Source organism: Capra hircus, chromosome 18 (assembly GCF_001704415.2).
Source record: "Capra hircus breed San Clemente chromosome 18, ASM170441v1, whole genome shotgun sequence".
In the NCBI taxonomy this organism is placed as follows: domain Eukaryota; kingdom Metazoa; phylum Chordata; class Mammalia; order Artiodactyla; family Bovidae; genus Capra; species Capra hircus.
The window spans coordinates 66,683,158-66,703,057 of NC_030825.1; the positions used below are offsets into that span (position 1 = coordinate 66,683,158).

Below are 19,900 nucleotides of genomic sequence, written 5' to 3' on the forward strand. Positions count from 1 at the left end.
CGTAGCCCGCGGGGTTCCTCTGTCCGTGCAATTTTCCAGGTAAGAATATTCTAGTGGTTGCCATTTCCTCCTCCAAGGGATCTTCCCAACCCAGGGATTGAACCCTGGTCTCCTGTATTTCCTGCACTGCATGCAGATTCTTTACCGCTGAGCCATCAGGAAAGCCACAGATATTATACCTTAGTATAGCTTTAAAAAATAGCGCAACTCAAAGATCTCTATGGCCCAGTCTTTTTGACAGAGAGCTATGGCAACCATACACTCCATCATCTCTCTATGCCCTGAGGGGCGGGGGTGGTTGTCAAACTTGCATCAGTGCCAACAAATATGGTGAGTAATAGAGAACATTTCCACTGCAAGTCAACGGGAATGCTGTCTGGGTCACAAGAGCCACAGCCAGGGACTGCTGCTGCTGCTGCTGCTAAGTCACTTCAGTTGTGTCCGACTCTGTGCGACCCCATAGACAGAAGCCCACCAGGCTCCCCTGTTCCTGTCCAGGCAAGAACACTGGAGTGGGTTGCCATTTCCTGCTCCAATGCATGAAAAGTGAAAAGTGAAAGCGAAGTCGCTCAGTCGTGTCCAACTCTTAGCGACCCCATGGACTGCATCCTACCAGGCTCCTCCATCCATAGGATTATTCCAGGCAAGAGTATTGGAGTGGGTTGCCATTGCCTTCTCTGACAGCCAGGAACTAGACCCCCTTTTAATTTTCTTCCAATCCATGTGGTAATGGACTTGAGATGAATACAGAGGGACTTTCACTTTTACATGGACATTTGTGGATACACATTTAGAAGCAGCACAGTACACTAGTTGGCTGCAGTCCTCCTCTCCCTACAAATCAGTGTTTCTGCACCAGTTATGGACCCAGTGGTATTACAACCAGTTACAATAATCAGAGAACATGGCTCTCTGCAGACCTGGGGAAGATTTCCCTCCACAGTGCTGAAAACACCCTGGGATCTCTCTGTTTAGTAAGGAAAAAAATTAATGTTATGCTCAGAAGCACTTGAGATTCTCACATCTGCCTGCTTCTCAGTGTCACCTGGCAGACTCCTAAAACAAAGCCTCCAGGCTTCAAGTGAAAACCAGAAATCCCTGCAATCTTTTCTAGGAAGCTGCAGCTGCAAGGCAGACCTGGTCATAACTGGCAAGCTATTGTCAACATACCGTTCCCCCTCAGAAACTTTGAGACCCCTAAAAACCGTTCTCCCCTTTATGCTTACACAGCACAAATCTGTGAATTACCTGCACAGTAAATAGAACATCCAAGATGAAAGAGGGCTTAAGAGCTTAGAAGGTCTCGAGTATTGTATGAGCCAAAGCAACCTGTAGCAAGTATTTATTCATTATTTGGAAGCTGGAAAACCTTATTGTTAGTATCACATGAGATCAACACATCCCTACTGCTATTCTCTGCAAGCTGCCAGCTGAACTTCTGATAGTTTCTGGGCTGACACTGACCAGGTCCATGTTCAAGATAGTCACGGAGGAGTGAAAGTTGGCACTGTAGGCCTCAAGTGACTCCTAACTTGGCTAAAACATGGGAGGACACAGTAAGTCTCCCTGAGCACACCGGGTGGGCCTGCCAAGAGCTAGATGCGAAATGGCTTTGACCACAGAGATGGGAGTGACATATATGTGGGCAGAACCCTGGAGAGATTACAGACTGAAACATAGCAACACATTTCCCACAAAATCATGAGGAATCGTTCCTCATGATTATCAATAGCTATGCAGATGTCTGGGAGCTAATTCAGACAGATGAATCCTCAGCTTCCTTTGGTATCCTTACACTGAACAAGAAAACTGCACATTCCCTAAACACCTAAGGCCTTTCTCTAGTGTGAACTCTCTGATGTTGAGAAAGGGTAGATTTTCGCATAAAAAACTTCCCACATTCTCTACACTCATAAGGTCTTTCCCCAGTGTGACCTCTCCGGTGTTGACTAAACTGGGAACTGTCTCTAAAGGATTTCCCACATTCACTGCACACGTAAGGCCTTTCTCCTGTGTGAACTCTCTGATGGTAACGGAGCTTGGAGCTAGAGATAAAAGATTTCCCACACTCACTGCACTCATAAGGCCTATCTCCTGCATGAACTCTCTGATGATAACGAAGGGTAGAACTGGAGGTAAAAGATTTCCCACATTTGCTGCATTCATAAGGCCTTTTGCCTGCATGAACCCTCTGATGATAAGAAAGGGTGGCACTACTAGTAAAAGATTTCCCACATTCGCTGCACACATAAGGTCTCTCTCCTGTGTGAACTCTCTGGTGTCGAATCAGTATAGAGCTATTGGTAAAGGACTTCCCACATTCATTGCACTGATAAGGCTTTTCTCCCCTGTGAACTCTCTGATGATAACCAAGGCCAGAGATAGAGGTGAAAGATTTCCCACACGCACTACACTCATAAGACCGTTCTCTATTATGAATTTTCTGGTGTGTTGAGAGGGAAGATTTTTGGCTAAAAGATTTCCCACATTCAGCACACTCATAAGGTCTTTCTCCAGTGTGAGCTCTCTGGTGTTTATTGAATTGTGATCTATCCTTAAAGGATTTCCCACATTCATTGCACTCATAAGGCCTTTCTCCAGTGTGCACTCTGTGATGATAACGGAGGCTGGCACTAAAAGTAAAAGACTTTCCACACTCACTGCACTCATAAGGTCTTTCTCCTGTGTGAACTCTCTGATGATAACGGAGGGTAGAACTAGAGGTAAAAGATTTCCCACATTCACTGCACTCATAAGGCCTTTTTCCTGCATGAACTCTCTGATGATAACATAGCGTGGAGCTGGAGGTAAATGATTTCCCACATTCACTGCACACATAAGGCTTTTCTCCTGTATGAACTCTCTGGTGTTGAATGAGTGTCCATCTATTGTTAAAAGATTTCCCGCATTCACTACATTTGTAAGGCCTTTCTCCTGTGTGAACTCTCTGATGTAAAAGCAGGTTATTCCTTCGGATAAAGGATTTCCCACATTCACTACACTCATAAGGCCTTTCTCCAGAATGAACCCTCTGATGATAATGGAGGTCAGACTTAGAGATAAAAGACTTCCCACATTCATTGCACTCATAAGGCCTTTCTCCTGTGTGAATTCTCTGATGATAACGGAGGGCAGAGCTAGTAGTAAAAGATCTCCCACATTCATCACACCCATAAGGCCTTTCCCCAAGGTGACCTCGCTCATGATACTGGAGGGTGGAGCTACAGGAAAAAGATTTTCCACATTTATTGCACACATAAGGCTTTTCTCCTGTGTGAATTCTCCGGTGTCGAATGAGCGTCCACCTATTGTTAAAAGACTTCCCACATTCAGTGCACTCATACGGTCTTTCTCCAGTGTGGACTCTGTGATGATAACGAAGGCTAGAGCTAAAAGTAAAAGATTTCCCACATTCACTACACTCATAAGGCCTTTCTCCTGAGTGAACCCTTAAATGTATAATTAGGTTATTTTTTCGGGTAAAGGATTTCCCGCATTCACTACACTCGTAAGGCCTTTCTCCAGTGTGAACTCTGTGATGATAACGGAGAGCAGTACGAGTGATAAAAGATTTCCCACATTCACTGCATTCATGAGGTCTTTCTCCAGAATGAACTCTCTGATGATAACGGAGGTCAGAGCTAGAGATAAAAGATTTTCCACAATCACTGCATATGTAAGGTCGTTCTCCAGTGTGGGATCTCTGATGGTAACAGAGTGCAGACATTGAAGTAAAAGATTTCACACAGTCACTGCACTTATAAGGCCTTTCTCCAGTTTGAACTCTCCTGTGTGGAATGAATACTGAGCTATGGCTAAAAGATTTCGAACATTCACTGCACACATAACTCTTTTCTCCATTGCACCATGGGTGGGGAGAAATGGGGACAGATTTGTGACTTAAGGATTTCCCACATTTGCTGCACTTGTATTGCCTTGCCCCAGTATGAATTCTTCGATGTTTATAGAGAATTGAGCTTTGCCTAAAGGATTTCCCACAGTCACCACACACATGGTTTTTTCCAGTGTGCACTCTCTGGTGCACAACAAATGAGGATTTGTACCTGAATGCTTTCCCACATTCACTGCACACAAAACAAGGTATTCCAGTATGGACACCCTGATTCTGAACAAGTGTGTGTTTGGGGCTGAGGGCTTTCTTGCATTCTCCTGGGGTGTGATGACTTCTGCTCTGTAAAGTTGACTCGCACTGGGTGACTGTGTTTGGCTTCTCCACAGTATGAGTGGTCTGTTGCTGCAGGTGTCCCATAATGGTCGGGAAGTCCTTTTCAAACTCCCTGCAGGTAAATGGCTTCTGTAACACAAGGAATCTGCAGCTCTTGAAAAACTTGGCCTCATCCACACTACTTCTGAGGGTTTTCTCTCCCATGTGTTCCTGGTGCTGCTGAAAATTTGCACTAAAACAAAACTGTTTCACACATGCTCCACACCTCAACAGTTTCTGGGTGTGTTGTGTTTCCTGGTGCTCAGCCAAGTGGAAAACTTTTTTCAAGACTGGACCACAAGTCTCACAGGGGTGGATCTTCTGGGAAGACAAAGCTGCCTTTGGAGTCCTAGCCTGTGACACTTCTAGAGAAGTGATCTGTTCAGAAGGTGTCTCTGCATTCTCTGTTCCACAGCAGCAACCTGAACAGAAAGAAATGCAGGTCAAGTACATATTGACTACAGAGAAGGGTCCAGCTCATCACTAATGTGTACCTATCTAATCCAGGTATGAGTCTATGAGATGCTTTTCAAGAAACAGAACTTGGAATTTAGTTGGAAGAACAACCAACTGTTGTGCATTACTGAGTCTCAAGGTCACACAATAGCGGAGACCTCATCAGGAGAAAAAAACAAAAACAGGGTAGGACACAAGGAAGAGAGGCAGGGTCTACGACTCACTTCTCTTCCAGTGGCTTCCTGTAGGACTTTTCTGCTGAGACTGGGTAGAAAAGGTCATCTAAACTCATTAAAATCCCACAGTAACATCAGCTGCTATTCGAAGTCAATTCAGGGAAATGTGAACATATCATAGCACAATCAATGTTGGTGAGTACTACAGAAAAGGTAGTGAGAGAAATAAGAGAGATGTGGAGTCCAGAGAGGAGTGAAGTCCAGAGATATGGAGTCCAAATAATAAGTCCAGATTATCCCTGGGCTAAAGTCACAGTAGGAATGACAAGCAGTACAACTGACAAGTCAGTCAAGTGTTAACAGTGGAAAAGATAGAAGTAGTATGGCCATGCACTGGAAATGGCACCTAAACCCTGGTTGAACAAAGACAGGTTCCTGCTATGATCTGAACACAGCCTGATGTCATACTCTCCTCAGCTGCCATTCACCAGGACCAGGCCCCCTCTGAGCCCACCTCACCATGACTGGAGTCATGTCAATCCTGGGACATCTATAAGCACTAGTTAAGCAACTACATAGGACATGCAGGATAAAAATCCTAACGGGAAAACAGGACAGATGAACAGCTTGTACTGTCACAAAGCAACTCAGCACATAACAGATGCAGAGAAAAGATCCAGGAGAGTGATGTCAGCAAAACAGCAGAGGACATGAGCCTTCACCACCAATAGAAAATACACAAAAGCAAACAAAAGTTGCCCTTGGAAGACTCAGGAATCCAATTAAGATACTGCAGCAACACAGAGGAAATTAGAGAAACTCAACAGGCCCTGCCACTCTTGCAGACCCCACAGTTTGCAGAGCAGAGGAAGGCAAGTGTTTACAGGTGTGAACCTCAGCTCCTGCTCTGCAGAGGGCACTGGAAGCTCTCACACTAAGGTAACTAATAGCCACCAACATGAGGCACTGGCAAGAGAATAATATGCTGAATCATCCCTGTCCCCACAAAAGTAGCTATTGCTCTGTTTCAGAACCACAGCTGCCATCTCCATAACTCCTGCACACACCCCAAACCCTTGAGCCCCACCTGAACTGCAGACGTTCATATTCTATAACCTGACTCCACGTCTGTCACCTGAATGTCTGAATGTCTCAGGCGCCAGATTCCTGGCCACTATGGGTGAGCTAGTTCTTCAGACCACAGAGACACTGTCCCACACTCGGGTCAGGGCTCCACCACTGCTCAGTGTGCCACTGCATCGCACAAAGCGAAGTCAACACTGAGACAGACTAGTCAGCAACTGGGACCCTAGAAGAGCTACTGCCTTGCATCTATTAACATCCTAGAATCCAGATCTATATCTGCTCCACAGAATCCACACATCAGACCCCAATGCCATCACCACTATGACGCAGTCCCCCTCCAAGAGCCAAACGCCACATTAAGAGGGACCCCCTCAGTCAAAACATATCCCATGGGAGAAAGAAATCAGGAGAGTCCTAGCAGTCTTTTCTATTACTGTGGACACCCAGGGCTTTAGCTACTGAGGACCCTGCAGTCTGTGCTGACACGGACCTCAGGTGACAGAGCTGCAAACACAAAGCCACTGGGCTTTGTTGTGGGTGCAGCAGCCACCGTCCATCAAGCTAGCACACTCACACCCACACAGAGGTGAGGATCTTGCCCACCAAAACCTTATATAAAGCCTGAAAGAAATGACTGCTCCATGAAATGTACTAATCAACATGAGGCTGCAGGAAACACAAACACAATAATCGAGGAAACCTGACACCCCTGAAGGAACAATAATCAGTTGCCCCAAAGAAATGGAGCTCTACAAGCTGTCAAACAAAACATTTATAACAATTGTTTATTTTTTTACCTTTAAAAAATTTATTTATTTTTTAATTGAAGGATAACTGCTTCACAGAGTTTTCTTGTTTTCTGTCTAACCTCAACATGAATAAGCCATAGGTATGCATGTGTTCCCTGGCTCTTGAACCTTCCCCCTCCCACCTCCCTCCCCATCCCACCCCTCTAGGTTGATACAGAGCCCCTGTTTGAGTTCCCTGAGACATACAGAAAATTCTCATTGGCTACCTATTTTACATATGGGAATGTAAGTTTCCATGTTACTTTCTCCATATATCTTACCCTCTCCTCCCTTCTCCCCATGTCCATAAGTCTGTTCTCTATGTCTGTTTCTTCACTGCTGCCCTGAAAATAAATTCTTCAGTACCATCTTTCCAGATTCCATATATATGTGTTAGTATGCAATATTTATCTTTCTGTTTCTGACTTATCTTACTCTTTATAATAGGCTCTAGGTTCATCCGCCTCATTAGAAATGACTGAAATGCATTCTTTTTTATGTCTGGGTAATAGTACATTCTCTATATGTACCACAACTTCTTTATGAATGCATTTGTTGATGGACATATAGATTGCTTCCATGTTCTAGCTATTGTAAATAGTGCCGCATGAACATTGGGGTACATGTGTCTTTTTCAATTTTAGTTTCCTCAGGGTATATGCCTAAGAGTGGGATTGCTGGGTCATATGGTAGTTTTATTCCTAGCTTTTTAAGAAACCTCCATACCGTCTTCCATAGTGGCTGTATCAATTTACATTCCCACCAACAGTGCAAGAGGGTTCCCTTTTCTCCACACCCTCTCCAGCATTTACTGTTTGTAGACTTTTCGATGATGGCAATTCTGAGCAGCGTGAGGTGATATCTCATTGTAGTTCTGATTTGCATTTCTCTATTAATGAGTGATGTTGAGCATCTTTTCATGTGTTTATTAGCCATCTGTATGTCTTCTTTAGAGAAATGTCTCTTTAGGTCTTTTTCCCAATTTTTGATTGGGTTGTTTTTCTGGTATTGAATTGTATGAGCTGCCTGCATATTTTGGAAATTAATCTTTTGTCAGTTGTTTCATTTGCTATTATTTTCTCCCAGTCTGAAGACTGTCTTTTCACCTTATTTATAGTCTCCTTTGCTGTGCAAAAGCTTTTAAGTTTAATTAGGTCCCACTTGCTTACTTTTGTTTTTATTTCCATTATTCTAGGAGGTGGGTCATACAGGATTTAGCTTTGATTTATGTCATTGAGCGTTATGTTTTCCTCTAAGAGTTTTATATTTTCTGGTCTTACATTCAGGTCTTTAATCCATTTTGAGTTTATCTTTATGTATGGTGTTAGGAAGTGTTCTACTTTCATTCTTTTACATGTAGCTGCCCAGTTTTCCCAGCACTACTTATTGAAGAGACTGTCTCTGCCCCATTGTATATTCTTGCCTCCTTTGTCAAAATTAAGGTACCGATCAGTGCATGGGTTTATTTCTGGGCTTTCTATCTTGTTCCATTGGTCTATATTTCTGTTTTTGTGCCAGTACCATACCGTCTTGATGACTGCAGCTTTGTAGTGTAATCTGACCAGGCCACAAGGCATGCAGGCTTTTAGTTCCCCAAGCAAGGATGGAACCCATGCCCCCAGCAATGAAAGCACAGAGTCTTAACTACTGGCCTGCCAGGGAAGTCTCTCACAATAATTGTTTTTTTTTTTTTTTTTAATTGGCGTATAGAGTATAGCTGATAAACAATGTTGTGACAGTTTCAGGTGGAGAGCAAAGGGACTCAGCCATTCATTTACAATGTATCTATTCTTCCCTAAGCTCTCTCTCATTCAGGCTGCCACATAACACTGAGCAAACTTCCCCGTGCTCTACAATAGGCCCTTGTGGTTATCCATTTTAAATATAGCGTTGTATACAAGCAGCGGAGAAGGCAATGGCACCCCACTCCAGTACTCTTGCCTGGAAAATCCCATGGGCAGAGGAGCCTGGTGGTAGGCTGCAGTCCAAGGGGCCGCTAAGAGTCAGACATGACTGAGCAACTTCACTTTCACTTTTCACTTTCATGCATTGGAGAAGGAAATGGCAATCCAATCCAGCATTCTTGCCTGGAGAATCCCAGGGATGGGGGAGCCTGGAGAGCTGCCATCTATGGGGTCGCACAGAGTCGGACACGACTGAAGTGATTTAGCAGCAGCAACAGCAGCATACAAGTAGATCCCAAATTTCGTAACTATCCCTTTGCCCCATTTTCCCCACCCAGGAACCATAAGTTCATTCTCTAAGTCTCACAATAATTGTTTTAATGAAGCTCAGTAAGCGACATGAAAACACAGAGAGACAATTCAACAAAATAAGGAGAATGATATACAAGTAAAATAAGATTTTAAACAGAGATTCAGAAAAATATGAAAAAGAACCAAACAGAAATTATGGTGAAGGGTAAGATGAATGAAATGTAGAGCATTAATAGCTAATTTGATCAATCAAAACAATGATTATGAAATGGAAAGTAGGTCTTTGAACTTATCCAGTCAAAGGAGAAAAAAGGTAAAAAGACTAAAAAGAGTAAAGAAAAAGTCTACATGAATTATGGCACACTGTTAAGCAAAATAATACTTGCATAATGGAGAATTCTGAAAGAGACGGGAATACCAGACCACCTGACCTGCCTCTTGAGACACCTATATGCAGGTCAGGAAGCAACAGTTAGAACTGGACATGGAACAACAGACTGATTCCAAATATGAAAAGGAGTACATTGAGGCTGTATATTGTTACCGTGCTTGTTTAACTTATAGTTAAATCATAGCACATCATGAGAAATGCTGGGCTGGAGGAAGCACAAACTGGAATCAAGATTGGCAGGAGAAATATCAATAACCTCAGATACGCAGATGACACCACCTTTATGGCAGAAAGTGAAGAAGAACTAAATAATCTCTTGATAGAAGTAAAAGAGGAGAGTGAAAAAGTTGGCTTAAAGCTCAACATTCAGAAAATTAAGATCATGGCATTTGGTCCCATCACTTCATGGCAAATAGATGGGGAAACAATGGAAACAGTGGCTGACTTTACTTTTCTGGGATCCAAAATCACTGCAGATGGTGATTGCAGCCATAAAATTAAAAGATGCTTACTCCTTGGAAGGAAAGTTATGACCAACCTAGACAGCGTATTAAAATGCAGAGACATTACTTTGTCTAAAAGTCTGTCTATTAAAAAATTAAAAAAATAAAAATTAAAAATTAAAAAAATAAAAGTCTGTCTAGTCAAGGCTATGGTTTTTCCAGTGGTCGTGTATGGATGTGAGAGTTGGACTATAAAAAAAGCTGAGCACCGAAGAACTGATGCTTTTGAACTGTGGTGTTGGAAAAGACTCTTGAGAGTCCCTTGGACTGCAAGGAGATCCAACCAGTCCATTCTAAAGAAAATCAGTCCTGGGTGTTCACTGGAAGGACTGATGTTGAAGCTGAAACCCCAATACTTTGGCCATCTGATGTGAAGAGCTGACTCATTTGAAAAGACCCTGATGCTGGGAAAGGTTGAGGGCAGGAGGAGAAGGGGACGACAAGAGGATGAGACGGTTGGATGGCATCACTGACTCGATGGACATGGGTTTGGGTGGACTCCGGGAGTTGGTGATGCCTGGCGTGCTGCGGTTCATGGGGTTGCAAAGAGTCGGACACGACTGAGTGACTGAACTGAACTGAACTGAATGGTAGCCCTAGAAGGAAGAGAGCATGAAGAAGGGGCAGAAAGTTTATTTAAAGAAGTAATGAATGAAAACTTTCCAAATCTGGGAAAAGAAATGGACATTCAGGCATATGAGGCTCGTAAGTCCCCAAACAGATTCAATCCACAGAGGACTTCACCAAGACACATTAATATAAAAGTCTAAGTCAGGCCAAATTATTTTGAAAGTTGCAAGAAAAAAGAAAGTCATCACACAAGGGAACCCCCAAAAAGATACAAGTGGTTTTCTGAGCTAAAACACTGCATACAGTCACAGTGAAATGTGTTCTAAATGCCAAAGGGGAAGGGGTGGGGGCACTGAAACCAAGAATATTTTACCAGCAATGCTATTCTTCAGTAATAAGGAAGACTCTTAGACAAATGAAAACTGAGGAAGTTCATCACCACGTGACCTAACCCTATAAGAAATGAGGAAGTCTAACAAAGTCTTCTTCAAGCTGAGTAAAAATATGCTAACAGTAACATGAAAACATATTAAAACATAAAACACACTGGAAAAAATAAGTATATAGTCAAATTCAGAACACTCTAATACTGTAAAACTGCCTTACTCAACTCAACCATAAAAGATAAAGAATAACAGTATTAAAAGCAACTATACCAACAGTAACTTGTTGATGGTTACACAATATAAAAAGATGTAAATTGTGACATCAAAAACAAAATATAGGCATGGGGGAAGTATAAGAGTAGACATTTTGTATGGGGTTGAATTTACAGTACTCTCAGCATAAAACAGAATGTTTTCAGATGTTTTATATAAGCCTATGGTAACCACAAGTCAAAAACCTATAGACACAAAAGACAGGAGAAAAGAATAAAAGTATCTTACCATAGGGTCTTTCCAGGTGGTTAATAATCCGCCTGGCAATGCAAGAGATGCAGGTTCGATCCCTGGTCAAGGAACTAAGATCTTGTATGCCTCGGAGCAACTAAGTTCATGCACCACAACTACAGAGCCCATGCACCACAACAAAAGATCCTGCCCAATGCAACGAAGATCCTACATGCTGCAACTAAGACCAACACAGATAAATAAATAAATAAATAATTTTAAAAGTCCATTCCCACAGAAAATCATAAAGACAGCAAGAAAGGAAGGGAAAAAACTGAAAAATAGAGGGGCAGTAATGGGTGACAACAGTAGGTCCAATCAAATGATATAAAGTGGTTGAACAGAAAAAAAAAAAAAAACAAGACTCAACTCCATGCTGCCTACAACAGAGTAACTTCAGCTTTAAGGACACACACACAGGCTGAAGGTGAAGAAATTGAAAGAGATACTCCACACATATGGAAATCAGAAGAGAAGAGGGTAAGCTATACTTAAGTGAGACAAAATAGACTTTAAATCAAAAAATGTCACAAGAGACAAAGGTCATTATATAATAATAAAGGAGGTAGTCATCATGAAGTGAAGTGAAGTCACTCAGTCGTGTCCGACTCTTTGGGACCCCGTGGACTGTAGCCCACCAGGCTCCTCCATCCATGGGATTCTCCAGGTGAAAATACTGCAGTGGGTTGCCATTTCCTTCTCGATGTAATAATTATAACCACATATACACACACATATCATACCTTACACATCATAACTTAAAAATTAAGCAAATATGACCAGATCTGAAGGCACAAAAGACAGCAAGAGAAAACTGGAGGGGGGGCGGGGGCGAGGGGTGGGATGCTGCATGGCAGGCAGGATCCTAGTTCTCCAACAAGGGTCTGAACTGCTCCCTGCAGTGGAAGTACAGAATCTTAACCACTGGGCCACCAGGGAAGTCTCAGCAACAGGATATTTACCAGTTCAGTTCAGTTCAGTCGCTCAGTAGTGTCCGACTCTTTGCAACCCCATGAATTGCAGCACACCAGGCCTCCCTGTCCATCACCAACTCCCAGAGTTTACCCAAACTCATGTCCATTGAGTTGGTGATGCCATTCAGCCATCTCATCCTCTGTCGTCCCCTTCTCTTCCTGCCCCCAATCCCTCCCAGCATCAGGGTCATTTCCAATGCGTCAACTCCTCACATGAGGTGGCCAAAGTATTGGAGTTTCAGGTTCTTTTATTTTTTTAATGTCAATTTTTTTTATGTTCAGCTTCAGCATCAGTCCTTCCAATGAACACCCAGGACTGATCTCCTTTAGGATGAACTGGTTGGATCTCCTTGCAGTCCAAGGGACTCTCAAGAGTCTTCTCCAACATCACAGTTCAAAAGCATCAGTTCTTCGGCACTCAGCCTTCTTCACAGTCCAACCCTCACATCCATACACGACCACTGGAAAAACCACAGCCTTGACTAGATGGACCTTTGTTGGCAAAGTAATGTCTCCGCTTTTTAATATGCTATCTAGGTTGGTCATAACTTTCCTTCCAAGATATTTATAGGGAACTGCAATATCCCCCTTTCAACATAGGTGGATATCCAGATAAAGTTATTTGAATTGAATACTTCAGTCCAAATGGATGTAACAGATGTGTATAGAACATTCCATCCTATTATAGCAGAATACACTCTCTTCTCAAGTGCACATAGAATATTCTCTAGGATAGATTATATATTATGTCAAATAAGTCTTAACAAATCTCAGAAGACTGAAGCCATATGAAGTAACTTTTCCTAACACAATGGATAACACTAGAAACCGGCAATAGGAGGAAAGCTTCAAAATTCAGACACGTGAATATTAAACAATATGCTCCTGGCCAATCAATCAGTAAAAGGAAAAATCAAAAGGAAAATGAAACATACCTTGAGAAAAACAAAAATAATAACAAAACATATGAAATGTACAAAGGCAGTTTTAAGAGAAAATTTTAGAGCAATAAATGCCACCATTAAGAAAAAAGAAAGATCTCAAATAAATAATCAAACTACACCTCCAGGAACTAGAAACAAAACTAAGACCAAAGTTATGAAAACAAAGGAAATGAAGCGAGCCAAGGGGAATTCCTTAGAGGTGCGACGGTTAGGATTTCAAGCTTTCAGTGCAGGGTGTGCAGGTTCCTTCCCTGGAAGGGAATTAAGACTAAGCTTCCCACATGCTGCACAGCATGGCCAAAAAAAACACCAGAGCAGAAATAAATGAAATAGAAACTATAAAGATAATAAAAAGATTAACAATACTAAGAGCTGGTTTTGTTCAAAGATAGGGGCTTCCCTAGTGACTTAGTGGTAAAGAATTTGCCTGTCAATGCAGGAGACATGGGTTCAATCTCTGATCCAGGTAGGTCCCACATGCCACGGAACAGCTAAGCCCACGTGCTACAAACTACTAAAGATCTTGTGCCCTAGAGCCTGTGCGCCACAAGATAAGCCACCACAATAAGAAGCCCAAGCACCACAATTAGAGTGTAGTCCTTACTCTCCACTACTAGAGAAAAGCCCACACACTAACAAAGACCCAGCAGAGCCAAAAATAAATAAATAAATAAAAAGATAAATAAAATTGACAAACCTTTGTCTAGACTTTATCTCATATAAATTAACAGAGAAATAAAACAAGACCAAAGAATCATAAAAGATTACTAGGAGCTGTTACACACAGCTGTATCTAGAAGAAACAGATATATTCCTGGAAACATACAACCTATCAATTTTTAATCATAAATAGAAAATTTTAATAGACCAATACCAATAAGGAAATTGAATCAGTAATCTTCAACAACAAAAATAGGTCATGATCAGATAGACTTCATTGGTGAAATTTATATTTTAATATCTGAAGTATTCAATATATAAGGTACTCTACAATTCAACAGGAAAAGAACAATCTGTTTAAAAAGTGAGCAAAGGAACTTCCCTGGTGGTCCAGTGGTTAAGAATCAGCCTACCCATTATAGGAGATACAGGTTCAATCCTCGGTCCAGGAAGATTCCACAAGCCTTGAGGCAACTAGGCCCATGAGCCCGCAACTAATGAGCCTGTGCTCTAGAGCCCATGAGCCAACAGAAGAGAAGCCACTACTGAGAACCTGCGCACTGCAACAGAGAGTAGCCTCCACTTGCCTGCATGCAGCAACACACATCCAGTGCAGCCAAAAATACATAAGTTCATTAAAATTAAGTTAAAAATAGGCTTCCCTGGTAGCTCAAATGGTAAAGAACCTGCCTGCAGTGCAGGAGACCTGGTTTTGATCCTTGGGTTGGGAAGATTCCCTGGAGAAGGATATGGCAACCCACTCCAGTATTCTTGCCTGGAGAATCCCATGCATAGAGGTGCCTGGCGGGCTACAGCCCATGGGATCTCAAAGAGTTGGACACAACTGAGTGACTAACCACACACACGAGTTAAAAATAAATAAGATTTTAAAAATTCTTTTAAGCGAGCAAAGGACTTGAATAGACATTTTATCAAAGAAGATCTACAAATGGCTAAAAGGTACATGAAAAAATATTCCTCCTCACCAACTATCTCACTAACCATCAGGAAAATGTAAATCAAAACCACAATGAGATAACACCTCACATCTGGTAAGACGCAGTAGTAGCTGCTCAGTCATGTCCGGCTCTTTGTGACCCTATGGACTGTAGCCCGCCAGGGTCCTCTGTCCATGGGATTCCCGACCCAGGGATCAAACTGCACTGCAGGGAGATTCTTTACCATCTGAACTATAGGGAAATCTACCTGACAAGATGGCTACTATCAAAAAAGAGCAGGGGGAAAAAAAAGAAAATGAAAAAAAGAGCAGAGATAAGAAGTATTGGTGAAGGCATAGATTTAAAGGAAACAATCTTTGTCCCCTATGGTTGTAATTTTTAAAAACTAAATGAGGGAAAATCATATAAACAGAGTAAAATGCTAGGAGCTGGGGAATATGGAAATAGGGAGATTGTTAGTCAAAAGGTACAAATGTTCAGTTATAAGATTAATAAGTTCTGAGGATGTAATATAAAGCATGGTGACAATAGTTAACAATGATGCTGGGACTTCCCTGGTGGTCCAGTGGCTAAGACTCTGCCATCCCAAAGCAGGAGGCCTGGGTTCCATCCCTGGTCAGGGAATTAGATCACAAATGACACAAAGAAAGAGCCTGCATGCTGCAACAAAGATCAAAGATCCTGAGTGCCACAACTAAGACCTGGAACAGCCTAAATAAATATTAACAAAAAATGATGTTGTATAACAACAGTGACAACACCAATAATGTAACTTAATGAGGTGATAGATGTTTAACTAATTTCACTGTGACAATTATTTCATACTGTATTCATACATCAAGTCAAAACTTTACCACATCAAGATATACAATTTTATATCTGGACAAGGCTGGGGAAAAAGAGAAAGCAAATCTAAACACTACCAACCTTGGAGGACACTGAAAAGTAGCTCATGGTTCAGCACAAGCAGGCACAAAGAAATGTTAGCTAAAAAGAAGGGATCAAGTGAGCTCCCTAGCAGTCCAGTGACCAGGACTCCAAGTTTTCACTGCCAGGGCCCTGATTTAGTCCCTGGTCAGTAAACTAAGATCCCACAAGCTGCACAACTCAGCATAAAAGAAGGGACACAGAGTTGAAAAGGATCTAGACACACTGACCCGGATAGAGAGAGGGCAAGTAGGTAGAATCCATTAAGCTTACCGTAATACTACTGACTTGGAATCTTTTTCCTAACAGCGTTCTGTACAACAGGTACTGGGGTTGGTATTGCAGGGGAAAGAAGAGGGCAGTGCAAACAACCCAGTCCTAGCTAGCTATCACAGCAACTCAGAAAGCTTGGGAAACAAGTAGTGCTCGCAGTCCACATGTAGAAGAACAGAGCACCCCCTGGGGAAAGGGGGTGAGATGGGACAGAGCCTAGTCCAGGTTACTGGGAAGGCTGTGAGAGTCTTACCCAGTGAGGATATAAGTGCATAGTTCTCCAGCATCACATCGAGGTACACGCTTCTCTGGGTCTCAGCAAGGAGTCTCCATTCCTCCCAGGAGAAGTACACAGCCACATCCTCAAAGGTCACACTGCACTTCTATGAGAGACAGAGTGAACTATGAACACTCTAGGACCCCACAATCCATCTCATCACCCATCTATCCCACCCTCATCCTCTTCCAAAGCTCTCCACCAAGGAAGAATTCCAGACCTCGGTGTCACTGGTGCCCAGCTTATCCCTCAGGGTCCCTTTATTCACTGTGTTCAGTCCTCAGCAATGCTGGGATGGACTGCAGAGACATGTCATCCAAGCTTTCGTCCTGGCCTGTAGGGTCCCATCCGTTCTGCCAATCAACTCCCCTGGAGTCTCTAGGTTGTGACACAGACACAACCAAACCTGGGCTCAGGCTTCACCCTTCAGTCCCCAGTAACAGGACGCTGGGGCCGTGAGCTAGCACTTCCTCTCCACGTACCCCTGATTCTGTAGACTGTACCTCTCGCACACCTTTAGTCCCCACAGCTGCACTCCCACAACTGCACTTGTGTAAAGTTGCTCTGAAGGCCCCTTTTATACCTTTATTGATTCTTCCTTCAATTTGAGCCACCCAGAAGCACATGTGATTATAGATGCCCATTACCTACTTCCCCTTTTGTGCTGCACCCCCTGTCCCCTCAGCAGCCAAAACCCTTCTCTCCTTCAACCTTCTTTGGAATCCTGGTTCACGACACCACAAATGACTCTCACATTTGAGTAGGTCTGGGGCAGGATGATGGAGGCTGGGCCCTGCCCACATAAAACATAAGAAACCACATAGTTTCCATTCTTGAAGTTAAGGAGACCTCCCCACTACACATGAACAGAAAGGCTCCTTGGAAGTCAGCACAGAAAGCCTCTTTGGAAAGGGAAGGGGCGGCACCTCAAAGTAGGTGATGTCCACTACCCAATAAGCCTTTTCACTGGAATTCATCTTGGCTAAAAGATGCACTTACACGCAGGAAAATCCTGAGATACACCAAATACCGACTCAAAACCAAGCAAAGCAAGATGATTGGCCAAAAGAAACCAGAAATAAATGCCCCACAAAAGCGACTCAAACCACCACAGCACAACTCTCCCTGAGTCCGCCGGTGGGTCTATCCAAAAGGTACTGTGCTCTTTTCTGCTCCTAATAAATACTGTGTTTCACGGCTTCCCCTCTTTGGGAGAATTTTTTTTCCTTCAAAACTGAAGGGCCAGGGCCTTGTCGCTGGCCACTGGTCTACTGACTAGGATTCGGTGTTCACACCACGAGCAACCTGCCTCGATCCCTGGCCAGGAACCGAAGCCTACCCACCCAGTCACCCCCTTCAGTCCACTGCAGGCAGATCCACCCTAGATCAGGACCACTCTACCACCCTGGCAGCTCAGACGGCAAAGCGTCCGCCTACAATGTGGGAGACCTGGGTTCAGCCCTGGGTCGGGAAGATCCCCTGTAGAGGGAAATGGTAACCCACTCCAGTATTCTCGTCTGGAAAATCCCGTGGGCAGAGGAGCCTCTTAGGCTGCAATGCATGGGTTCGCAGAGTCGGACACGACTGAGCGACTTCACTTCACCACATTCTGTTCCCTGCAGACACCAGATCCACGCCAGTTTTCCTGGACCTTCTCGCCTATATCCCACCTCGAAGCCTTTGCGCAGGCAGGTTCCTCCGCCTGTCACCGTCTCCCGCGCTCCATCACACTGTCAGACACACGGCCCCACCCGCGACCGCCTCAGCGGCCTGGACCCCAGGGCCGGGCTTCAGGCACGTGAGCAGGCGCCACGCCCTTCGGGCTTTAGCGTCCGGTGGGGTGAGAATGGTAAGGGCCCAGGGGACCAGCGCTTACCTGAGGCGGATCCCGCAGCGCCGCCGCCGCCATCGGACTCTCTGGGCAGAGCAGGACCGCGAGCGGCGGGAGAGGAGGCGGGAAGTGGGCACAGCGGGCGCGATCCGGGGCCTAGCGCGGGGGTCCCCTGACGGCGTCGCCGAACTTGAGACCCGCCTCTGTGCGCTGCCTCCTGGACCGTCTTAATTCAGTCACCTCATTCCCAACGTAGCGCTCCCGAGCGACAACACACAGGAAAGTAATATAAATGGCCGCCAGGAGGAGGACGCCGGAAGTCCCACCCCAAAGAGAGCCGCAGGCACGGAAGTGCCTTTATTGGCTCAGCTGGGCACACAGCCTTCTGGGTTATGTAGTTTCTACGGCTCTAGAGGCCTCTGGGAAAGGGTGTTGACAGTATTGACTATCAGAGCATCAGTTCAGTTCAGTCGCTCAGGGGTGTAGGAGTCTCTGCGACCCCATGGACTGCAGGACGCCAGGCTTCCATGTCCATCACCAACTCCTGGAGCTTGCTCAAACTCATGTCCATCCAGTCACTGATGCCATCCAACCAGCTTATCCTCTGTTATCCCTTTCTCACGCCTTCAATCTTTCCCAGCATTAGGGCCTTCTCCAATGGGCCAATTCTTTGCATCAGATGGCCAAAATGTTGGAGTTTCAGCGTCAGTCCTTCCAATGAATATTCAGGACTCATTGATTTCCTTCAGGATTAACTGGTTGGATCTCCTTGAAGTCCAAGGGACTCTTGAAAAGTCTTCTCCAACACCACAGTTCAAAAGCATCCATTCTTTGATGCTCAACTTTCTATATGGTCCAAATCTCACATCCATATGTAACTACTGGAAAAACCATAGCTTTGACTAGACGGACTTTTGTTGGTGAAGTCAAGTCTCTGCTTTTTAATATGCTGTCTAGGTTGGTCATAGCTTTTCTTCCAAGGAGCAAGCGTCTTTTAATTTCATGGCTGCAGTCACCATCTGCAGTGATTTTGGAGCCCAAGAAAATAAAGTCTGTCACTGTTTCCATTGTTTCTCCATCTATTTGCCACGAAGTGACGGGACTGCATGCCATGATCTTAGTTATTTGAATGCTGAATTTTAAGCAAGCTTTTTCACTCTCCTCTTTCACTTTCATCAAGAGGCTCCTCGGTTCCTCTTCGATTTCTGACATAAGGGTGGTGTCATCTGCATGTCTGAGGTTATTCATATTTCTCCTGGCAATCTTGATTTCAGCTTGTGCTTCATCCAATCCAGCATTTCACACAATGTTTTCTGCATATAAGTTAAGTAAGCAAGGTGACAATATACAGCCTTGATGTACTCCTTTCCCAATTTGGAACCAGTTTGTCGTTCCATGTCTGGTTCTAACTGTTGCTTCTTGACCTGCATACAGATTTCTCAGGAGGCAGGTAAGGTGGTCTAGTATTCCCATCTCTTAAAGAATTTTCCATCCATGCATTATTCTGGGGAATACGTGAAAGTGATAATCCTACCTAGATGGACTGAGGGGCTTAACTTCTTGTGAACTGCAAGAGAAGGACATAATTTCATACTCCGTGAAGATCAGTCTGCTCCCAGGAAATAAAATTTGAGGTGCTCACAAATCTATTAAGGTGCTGGAATGTGGGGCCCTAAATGCGAAACCTTAAAAAAGATGGGTTAGTTTTGCCGTGGGAAACTAAGAGGGCGTCTGGCGGAAGAGATAGGGGCGTG

General features: G+C 43.8%; 2 protein-coding genes across 3 annotated transcripts in view; both read right to left on the minus strand.

The window, feature by feature from the left end:
* The window catches only part of LOC102180342 (zinc finger protein 501), a 95,112-nt gene extending 76,832 nt beyond the window's left edge, over nucleotides 1-18,280 (minus strand). Inside the window, exon 1 of one of the 2 annotated variants that reach the window (XM_018063514.1) lies at nucleotides 18,192-18,280. The gene's annotated coding sequence lies outside the window, so the exon portion shown is untranslated. Of the gene's footprint in view, nucleotides 1-16,291; nucleotides 16,375-18,191 lie in introns of those variants that run through there. The other variant, XM_018063513.1, reaches the window with a different exon arrangement.
* On the minus strand, nucleotides 649-18,295 carry LOC102168664 (zinc finger protein 256). The gene is given in 4 exon segments (XM_018063507.1): nucleotides 649-3,015; nucleotides 3,017-4,647; nucleotides 16,292-16,421; nucleotides 18,192-18,295. Coding segments are annotated over 4 exon segments (2,523 nt in total). The 5' UTR covers nucleotides 18,225-18,295; the 3' UTR covers nucleotides 649-2,286.